At 32.8% G+C, this 10,783-nt stretch overlaps 1 protein-coding gene and 1 pseudogene across 1 annotated transcript; one reads left to right on the top strand and one right to left on the bottom strand.

Moving 5' to 3' along the window:
• Positions 1-545: 545 nt before the first annotated feature.
• Positions 546-3,403, bottom strand: LOC114377433 (RNA-binding protein Y14-like). The gene is made up of 4 exons (XM_028335931.1): positions 2,916-3,403; positions 2,686-2,822; positions 1,469-1,620; positions 546-1,002 (listed from the first exon to the last, which is right to left on the bottom strand). Exons 1-4 carry the CDS (start codon positions 3,193-3,195, stop codon positions 957-959), a joined length of 615 nt encoding a protein of 204 aa, XP_028191732.1. The 5' UTR covers positions 3,196-3,403; the 3' UTR covers positions 546-956.
• LOC114376385 lies at positions 3,304-6,396 on the top strand (annotated as a pseudogene).
• Positions 6,397-10,783: the final 4,387 nt, after the last annotated feature.

Below are 10,783 nucleotides of genomic sequence, written 5' to 3'. Positions count from 1 at the left end.
AAAAAATTATGTATCAAACTGATTTTAAAAAAATGATTCTAGACAAAATTGATTTTTACCCAATTTTAAATATTAATCAATCTCAAACTAATTTTCAAACTATTGTTTTTAAATAAAAAAATATTCAAGTGAAAAAACTAGTTTAAATTAGTTTTAATCGAACTAATTTTATAAAAATAATTTGGTTAATCAAGTTAATTTTCTAAAATAATACACTATTTTTTTCTTAAATTAATTCAAAAAAAAAATCAATTCAATTCAATCAAACCAAACCAATTTTTTTTGCACACCCCTATTCCCAAATAATGAATACAAACCTTTAAGGAGTTACCAAGCAAGTCATTGACAAGTTGGCTCAATTAAGAGGTATGTATCACACGCTAGGTTATAAACTAAACGACAAAGTTCCACCAATGCCACCAAACAGAAATATAGGTGTTGCATATCGCATTTAACTTTATTAAGCCTTTACGCATAACAAATTACAATACCCATGAAAATGCACGGACAGTTAAATAAAAAGATATGAGAAAAAGATGCATACATTGAACGAAAGGAAAATTTATATTTGACCAAAATAAAAAGAAAGGAAGATGTATTGCAACAAAAGAAAAAGAGAATGCGACACTAAGGCACACTTTAACATGTAACAGAAACAAGCTTCAAACGAAAGGCGATCCTACGTTCCTCAACATAACACCATTACATGTAAGAAAAAGCACGTCCAAAACACATTACTACAATGAAACAATAGTATGTTAAATACCATACACCATAATAAACTAGCTAAAAGTTTATACCATTCAACAAAGGATGTATTAGATGAGAATCGTCAGCATCAAATATGCATTTTGCCTGACGGAAGCACAAGTATCAGAAAAATCCTCCACGGAAAAATCAAGCCGCACGTTTAAGGGTCCACACACATCAACACAAACATTTACTCAATACACATGTCAGTATCTCCTCCGGGGGCTCCTGGAACGCCGTTCACGAGGTGGTCTGCAAAATGATAAAGTTATAAACATTCATATGCTAAACAATGAAAATTTAGAATACAAATCTAGAAAACCATAACTGCGTGACTAACTTATAGCTAGTCAAAGTTCTGATCCGTAGTTTTAAAAATATTTTAAAGTTTACAACAGCCAGAAAGGTGTTCACACAAAGAGAAGAAACTCAGCACTAGTTTTTTTTTTTTTTTTCATTTTTTCAATCCATTAGACAAGGAGAAATTATATATATCCATTTTAATTTCTTTTAAACCCAAGTAACAAAGAAGTAATATATCATTATACTTTACAAACTTTTAAGAAGGGAGTTCATATCGGCTAAAATAAATTCCACAATGGGAAATGTCCAACCAAGTAACACTCAGACCAACATTGCATCCGCATGGAACGTCAATGTTGAAAAACAACAAAACTCTGTCAAAATATTTTAATCATTAAAACATGTATAAACATACCTAGCATTCTTTCTTCTGACTGACTCATTAATAGGTCCACTGCTGAAGGCCCAATCAACATAAATGGTTTGGGTAAGAAGCTCAGATCCATTTAAATTCTCTATTGCATTTCGAGCTTCTTCAGCACGCTCATATTCAATCAGTGCATAACCCTAAAATAAAAATATTCATTAGTCCAGAAACCAAAATTTTCATGTGATCGAGTTGCTAATAGAAAAATGTGGTAAACAAGGTTAGAGGAAGAAGGATAGCAAATCTGCTAAATTAATCAATGTTTACGTACATAAAAGCACAAATGGCAGAAAATATGGCTAAACAGGCATAAAACCAGCTTATGATATACAAATAGTCTATAAAAAGAGACTTATCTTTTTTAATAAAATGAACTAGTTGAACAAAGGGCCAGAGGCAAACAAGAGTACAATATAATAGAAACAGTGAAGAAATGACAATAACCTGAACATGGTTACAAAAAATTGTATCTTTCTTCCTTGACATTCTTTCAAACCCAAGACAGCATTAATTTTATACTTGCAGCACCATCAATTTGAAAAGGAAAAAATAAATGTAATGGAAGACAGCCAATTCCAAATCCTTTTGTAAATACATCAACAACCCTTTGTTCCCACAAAGTATCAGTTTGGGGCTAATAATTAACCACTGTATGAAACACAAGTGTAAAATTAATACTGTGTTGTTGACTTGCGTTTGAAAGAATGTAATAGAGGGCAGCCAAATCCAAATCCTCTTTCTATCAATGAAAAACATATCAACAACCATTTTTTCCCCACATAATATCAGTTTTTGGCCAACAATTAAACACCAAGTGAAACGAAATTCATGGTAGGAGTCATCAAATTAAATGCCCGAGTTGAAGAAAAATCACATCAAAGGCCAAATTATCAAAATGGACCAGAAATACAGGTCACTGACAATACAACGCCAGATACAAAACAAATAAACAATGGCCGCCATGTAGTTCAAACATTTATCATGTATAAAAGAGTTTACCACTTAGGTTATTTATAACCATACATATATTTGTCATGATGTCAAAATAAAATTATAAAAAAAACGGTGTTAGTTGAAAGAAAGAGTCGCATATTTAAGTCAAATTACGATTAAATTCCTTCATAATGAAAAATGAAAATCCAATGAATTATCCTAATGACTATGTAGCTCAATAAATCGGAAAAAAAAGAGGAATTAAGAGATACTTTGACAAAACCAGTGCGGCGATCGAGATTCAAATGCAGGTTCTTAATCTCTCCATATTCACCAAAGGCATTTTGCAAATCGTCCTCTTGCGCTTCCTCGTGCACGCCGGTGACCAGAATGATCCATCCCTCAATGGCTGGAAATAAAATCGAAATAGTTATTAAATTAAATAATAAAAAAGAGGCAAAACCCTAACCCTAAGAGGAAGGAGGGAAAAGGGATTACTAACATCTCTGAGGGCCAGGGCCGCCCTCGGCGGTGAGAGAGTCGAAGTCGGTGCCGGAGAGGCGAGTGTTGCGGTTGGCGTCAGTGTCCTGGCGGAATCCGCGGCCCTTGGTCTTCTTCGGGGCGGAGAGAGAGGAAGTGGCGGCGGGGGTGATGGCGGATTTGAGCTTAGGTTGAGGTGGAGAAGCGTCGGCGTCGGCGTCGGGGGCGCCGTCCTCGTCCATCAAGTCATCGTCCTCAGGCTCGAAATCCAAGGCTTCTCCGTCGGCCGCGCTTCCTTGCATCTCTGCTTCTCAACACACAACAAACACAACACTAACACAGAGTCAGGGTATAATTGAATTTCGATATTAGTGTGTGAAAGAGAACCCTTTTATCTTGTCATTTCATTTATGGCTTACACAATTGTAAGTCGTTTGGGGTTTATCTAGGGTAGAATATTATCTTTTTTTTTATAAAAAAATATTTCCTATATATGTGTCTTCTAATTTTACCTTGAAAATTTTAAGGTGCGTTTTTACTTTATTTATAAAGAAATAAAAGAGAAAGAATAAAAAAGAATATAATCTTCAAAAAAAAATTATAATCATTAGATGTCCTAACAAAAGGCATAACATTTTACGTCGACAACCTAGCACATTCATTAAAAAAAAAAACCTTATTGATAGGGGGAATTATTCACTAAAATAACTTTAGATTTAGGTATAAATATCCATAAAATAATAATGGTGCAATGTTGTCGTGATGTATCATTTTTAAACTAAAAATCTAAATTATAAATATGTTATTCTTGATTTTGAAAATGATTAAAAAAAACCTTTCGACTCCCTTTTTGTCAAATACACTTTGTTTTGAAAAATATATTTCAAAATAAAAAAAACCAATAAACTAACAACCACCCTAAACGTACTTGTTACAGTACTTTTTTTTTTTTTTTTTATTTAACCGGTGTTAGAGGTAGTTTGGCACATGGAGTATTTATATAGCCACCATACACACCAATACCATAGGCGAATGCGTGTAATTTGAGAAAAGAAAAGAAAATGATTAATCCGTAGGAACTGTATCTTGATAGCGGGTGGCTTCCCCATCCCTGCTCAGCTCCGAAAACGAAAACTGCATCTCTCTCCAAAGCTTCTGTTGCCGTTGAGCAACAGACTAAGGTCGCTCTCATCAGAATTGGTACCAGAGGAAGGTATTATTTTCCCCCATTTTTCCTTCTTATCTATTTGGTTTAACAAAACAAACAAACATTCTCAGATTCCTACCATCATCAAAATTTCATGTGTAGAGCAGTCCACTAGCTCTAGCACAAGCACACGAGACCAGAGACAAACTCAGGGCATCACACCCTGACTTAGCCGAAGAGGGTGCTATTGAGATTGTGATTATAAAGACAACAGGAGACAAAATCCTCACACAACCACAGATGTTCCTACTTACTTGCCTGATAAAACAATTCTGCCATGTAACCTTCCGCGAGAGGATGTCAGAGATGCATTTATATCCCTGACTGCAGCTTCATTAGCTGATCTTCCCCCTGCAAGTGTTATTGATACTGCTTCGTTAAGACGAAAGTCACAGATCCTCCACAGATATCCATCTCTAAATGTAAGTCATCTTTTTTTTTTACTCATCAGCCTGAAATCACAAATTATTGTTTCCTACACTTTTTGTCTTACTAATTTAGCTCTAGCAAATGACTTTAACGGACATCCCCCGTACAAGATTATGCTTAAAGAAAGTTCATTTGAAGTTTCAATCTCTATTCTCATGATAAAATAGAAAAAGCATATTGACAAATGGTCACGTTAGCATTGCGTGTGGTGAAACCTAATACATATAACAGCTTTTTAAAATGCTTCTGAAAGCAAAGCGTGTAAGAGGGACTCGTATCGCCTTATATCATAATATGTATTTTATAGCTGATGTCAGGTATGAATTGTGATCGAATAGCTTAATGTAATATTGTAATCATTTGCGGATGGTTGAGTTCATTAGATAATCATTAGTATGCCCATGTAACATGTTAACACCTTGTTGACATGGACTAACAATTGTGGTGGTGACTATGAAGTAATAGACAATTTGTTCTCGTTGTGATCCGTACTCTAGGGTATGGGCATTGTCTGTGTATTCTTTAAGATTTAGCTTTCTTAGAAAGTTAAAGTCTTTATCCCTTGCAGCTTAAAATGGACATTTTTTTTTATTTTTTTTCCTACCAATGTTGTTGTCTTTCTTGAAGCATTTTTTTTTTCTGTCCATGTTGTTTGATTATTCTTGTGCTACTTCATTTGTGAAATTTTATATTCTGGACCACTGATAAATTGTTCGGGAATTATATTTCTCAGGTGCAGGAAAATTTCCGTGGCAATGTCCAAACAAGGTTAAGAAAACTCAATGAGGGGGTTGTCCAAGCTACACTATTAGCATTAGCTGGACTCAAACGCTTAAGTATGACAGAAAATGTGACTTCAATCCTATCCATTGATGATATGCTTCCAGCTGTTGCCCAAGGTGCTATTGGAATAGCATGTAGAAGTGATGACGATAAAATGGTAATTGATTAAATATTGTGCGCAATCTAGACAGACATGATGTTATTTTTAGGTGCAGGGGAGGATAATCATGCCTTGCAAGATCAAATGTGAGTGTACATCGTTAAATACCTAATTGCAACAAATTCCTACTCAAACCAGAAAGAAGATTGGTTTATACTAGTATTAGAAATCTGAAACAATTCAAATTAATTGGATAATATTACAATTTACATTTTTTATCATTTTAGATTCTTGATATTTTTCAACTTTTTGGTTGAGTGGTTTCTGTAGGCAGAATACATTGCTTCACTTAATCATGAAGAAACAAGACTAGCAGTTGTCTGTGAGAGGGCCTTTCTTCAGACTTTGGATGGGTCTTGCCGCACTCCTATTGCAGGGTATGCTTGCAGAAACGAGGATGGCAATTGTTTGTTTAGAGGATTAGTTGCTTCCCCTGATGGAACCCGGGGTATGAACATCTTATTATAGATTAATGTTATTTGACTTTGTCTAGTTTCTAATCTTTCAAAAGTAACTTTTCTCTAAGCTTTCATGCATTTCCCTCAGTGCAGTGCTAGAGACATCCAGGGTTGGTCCATATGCAGTTGAAGATATGATTGAAATGGGTGTTCAGTAGTTAGCACCAGATTAAAGTGCGATCGGGTGCACACCGGTTTCATGGTCAGCTTTCGGCTATTGCTTCCTGAGTTAATTCATTCTTTGACCTTTTGTAACTTTAGAGTAGATTAAATGTTCAATTGAGTTTGGGAAAGTGGACCGCTCATTAGGGTCAAGTTGTTGTATTTTGAGGATATTAGAATGCCAATTTTTTAGGTAGTTTGAATAATTACCACGATAGTGGACTTTTGAGAGTTCATGCTAAATACACCTGGGTGTTTATCAAATTCTCTTAATATTTATATTGCCTTGTCGTTGCACGGTTAATATTTGCAAGCCCCTTTTGAAATGGTTAATACAGGGTGAAATATATTTTGAGAGCACATCCCCTAAGGAAAATTCCTAGTTTTGACCTTGACTTGAGTTACAACCTACTTTGTCGTGAGTTAATGTGGATGCATGCTTTTGTTTTGATTGAAGACAAGAGGGAAGCATGCAGAACATTTTTGGATGTTGAGAAAAAATACTAAGCGCACATTATGTTTACTCTCTCATGTTTCACACGTGCATAGGTGGTAGAATCAAAATATAGTAAGTCCGCAGTGGAATCAAGGGTTAAGTTACTAATGTTGATATTGAACCATTGTTGTAGGCTAATACTAAAGGTTGTGGAATCAAGGGTTAAGTTACTCTTCGGAAAGACATTTCTTAAGTGCAATCAGACTTGGACATTTCGTAAGGGTTTGATCTCGTCTATAATTCACAGATTTTAATGAGTGTTTTTTTCTTTTTTTTTTATTATCATTGTTAGTGATACGGACTTTATTAATAATTAATTTGTATCGAAAGAATTTCACTCGCTTTAAGTAAGTGTTTGAGTCCATGCTTGTAAATTTGAATTTGTAAAATTTAGATATAAGTAAGTTTAAAAAGTGAATTGATTTTTGGAAAGTAGTAATGCTATTTAGACTTTAGATAGTTTTAAGTAAAATTAGTATTAAACGAACAAGTACAATAGATATTGTAAGTTTTATTAAAAAGTTGTTAGAGATGAAAAAGGATAAAAATGTAAAAATGTTGAATGAACAAGAAAATTTCAACGCAAAGGCAAACTATATTAGTATCCAAATTCTATTTTAAGAAAAAACACTTTTACCAATTTTTACCAAACACAATCATATGGAAAGGTGGTTGTTAAAGATTCTTGTACCCACGCCTATCCTTATCAAATTTTGTAAGCAACTATTCACAACCTTACACATTAAGCAAGCAAGCAATTATTTGTTTCTTAAATTAAACGTTAAACATGCAATTACAGAATTCATTATGAATAATTTTTGCGGGTGTTCAATTCAGAGAAGCTGTTGCTGGAAAAAGCTGATTGGCTATTTGATTGATGACTCATTGATTGTTGCTACCAATTTTGTAGAGGTGCAGGTGAAACTCCTCCACCTTTTGTTAGTAGCTGGGGGTTGTTGGTGACAGGTGAGTTTGGAGGAAACTGATATTTTTTTTCTTTTTCTTTTTCTTTTTCTTGTTTGCAACAAGGGATGACAATAATTTATATCCATGGTATCCAAGCGTAAAATTAGCTGCGGATTAAAATGGATAGTTTAATGGTTTTCAAGTATTGTGGTGGATTTATCCCTAATTTTATATTTTATACTGACTCGACCATGGATGAAATCATCCACATTTAGAAGAAAAAAAAATCAAGAAACAAAACTACCAAATCATTATTTTTAAAATACAGAAACTAGAATTAATTTTGACCAAATCTTGATGGATCTTAAGCATATTTTACTCTAAATTTATTCATATATTAAAAGACAATTTTTTTCATATAACATCTTAAAATTAAAGCAAATTAATGACTCATTTGTGTAGATTTTTTTAAATATTATTTTTATTAAAATTATTTAATTGCAAACAAGGTTAATTTATTATTTTTTTAAAAAAAATTACATAGTCAAGTCTTAAATTGGAAATAAGAACTAAAATTACATATTTTTTTAAAAGTAAAAGATAAAATGTCTCAATTAAAAAAATAAGACTAAAATTACATATTTTTAAAAAATGAAAGATAAATAAAATATCTCAATTAAAAAATAGGAACACTAAAATCACAAATTTTTAGAAAAATAGGAAACTAAAATTAGCCTTCTTATAATAAATTGAACAAATCATACTATATTATTTGTTTGATATTTTTTCAAAATTAAAACATTCAAAGACTTAAAAATTTTGTTTCATTTAACTTTCCTTTCTAGATACATGCAAGAGAAGAAATTTACTTTTTTTTTTCTTTTACTTTTCATAATATAATTTTAATAAATTTAATCAATGAATTATGTAATATTATTTTAACATCATATATATATATATATATATATATATATATTAAAATTTATAAAAATTAAATATTTATAAATATATAATTAATTATACAACCTATATTTATTTAATTTAAAATATATAATATTAAATATTTTTTAATTTTATAAAATTTATAAATTTGATTTATTTAAAGAAACTTTTTAATTTAACAGTTGAAAATTCAAATTAAAAATGATTAAATACAATGATTTAATAAAATTATATATGAATGAACAAGAAGTTGTTTAAGCATAATTAGTTATCGTTACCGTTATTAATCTCATACTTCATTGTCATTCAATATAATAAATTGTGAAATGAATTTGTGGCTAAATTTAAAAATTAAAAAAAAACTTTTTTATTAATGTGATTTTGGCTGATGTAATTTTCATCATATTTTCTAGCTAGTAGTTTTTAGTCTTGTTTCTTGATTTTTTTCCCCTTTATTTCACCAAAAGAAATATAAATCATTCACTTGTGACTTTTGAGTGAATGCTATTGTTTTCCATGTCATTTTCTTCCTCGAGTTGCTGCAAAAGAAAATTGGAGGCAGCTGAGCTCAGGTGCGATTTTTCAGTCGTTTGATATGAATCATATGATATTTTGATAAACTTTTATTGATGGAGTCCAAAGGTAGAAAGAAGAATATGAGACCAATTATAGGGCATCTGTGATCTGACGAGACGATCTAATTAATGGAAACGCAACCACTGATCAAACATAAAAGTTAAATCATGTACAATACACTTTAATCAAACAACTTTAAGCATAGCCGGTCATGTAATTTAGACACTGACACATTTGCACTATTATGTTAAGATTCAACACTTGGATAAGTATTAATTAAAATGTAGAACAGATGCATACATCATGGCCAACCAGCAGGAGCAAATGTAGCAGCAATAGCTGATGCTGCTTCAACAAGAGAAGTAGTATATACCATAAGGTGGGTGGTTTGTGTGTGCTTGAGGCACGTTTTGTTGCAATTTCATATTTGATAAAAACAATAAAAAAAATACAAGACTAGAAAGCAAAATTAAATTTATTAGTTAAGGGGATCTAACTCAATTGGTTGAGCATAGTGCGTGAGTTTTTATAAATCAAACCCCAGACATTGTCTTAGATTCACACGGATAAAAAAAATTAAAGTTTATTACACTCTTCTAATGTAATAAACTGCTATGTTGTTTTTCAGTGATTTTCACAAAGCACTCTTCATCTTCTATCATATGAGTGTGACAAACTTAACAAATGCTGTGGTGCTGTAGTTCTGCTGGAAATCTTTATGAAAATGACAGAAAATCAAAACCATCATGGAAGAGGCACTTATGGCAAGAAAGCAAGCTGCTCCTTTGATACCATCTAAAGGGTGTAGTTTACCTGGATTGAGTGATGATCATTCTGAATGTCTGATCCTTTTAACAAAGGTCTGTAGTGTACAAGTATTTTACGAACATTCCAATCATTTCCAGAAAAAAGTGTTCAAGACTTCTTTCAAAAATATCAGAAAATACTCAAATTTAGTAAAATAGAACTAATGAAGTGGTGAAAAACATCCCTCTTTAAATAGATACTCTAATAGAATTTTTTTAGAAGGAAAAAGTGATCGAAGGGAAACTAGATTGTGGTCTGATAACTGCTAAATAATTGTGAATTTATAGGAGTTAAATAGTCAAATTTTGGCTTAAAATTAATTATTTAGCAGTTATTTGTAATTAAAAGTGAGAAAATTAATTTAATTGAATTTCTGGTTGCAGATACGAAAAATAAGGTTGCATTTAGCAAAAGTGGTACAGAAAGGAAGAAAAAAGAAGAAATTCTGAAGCAGGCCCAATCCAATAGGGGCGCTAAGCGCGCATCAGGCGCTAAGCGAGCAACTAAATGCAGGCGCTGATCGTGGCGTTAAGCACGAAGGTGGAAACCGTTACGCGCGCTAAGCCCAGCTAGGCGCCCAGCGCCTGATCCAACAGAAGCACAGGCCCAGCGTGCATGGCGCGCCCAGCGCACGATCTGAATGCACTAAGCGCGAGGTGTGGCGCTGAGCGCGACTACGAAGGCCCATAAGCCCACTTCAGCAACTATAAATAGAGAGGCAGTCTCAAGGAAGTATCATCCCATCTCAGAGCATCACTCTCAGTACTTCAAGCCTTAGTTTTCTTCCCTCTCTACATTCTTTGTTTTGTTAGCCTATTCTTTCTTTCATCCCCAGTTGTAAGCCCTCAAATGGCCATGAGTGGCTAAACCCTATCAATGCAAAGGAATTTATTCCAGGTTTTCCTGTTCTATTTCTTTTCTTTTATTCTTGCATTTATTCTTAGATCTCTTTTTGGGTTTTAAT

This window comes from Glycine soja, chromosome 11 (assembly GCF_004193775.1).
Source record: "Glycine soja cultivar W05 chromosome 11, ASM419377v2, whole genome shotgun sequence".
NCBI classification, from domain to species: Eukaryota; Viridiplantae; Streptophyta; class Magnoliopsida; order Fabales; family Fabaceae; genus Glycine; species Glycine soja.
The sequence above is the reverse complement of the archived record's forward strand: the minus strand, read 5'-3'. Positions and strand labels throughout refer to the sequence as shown.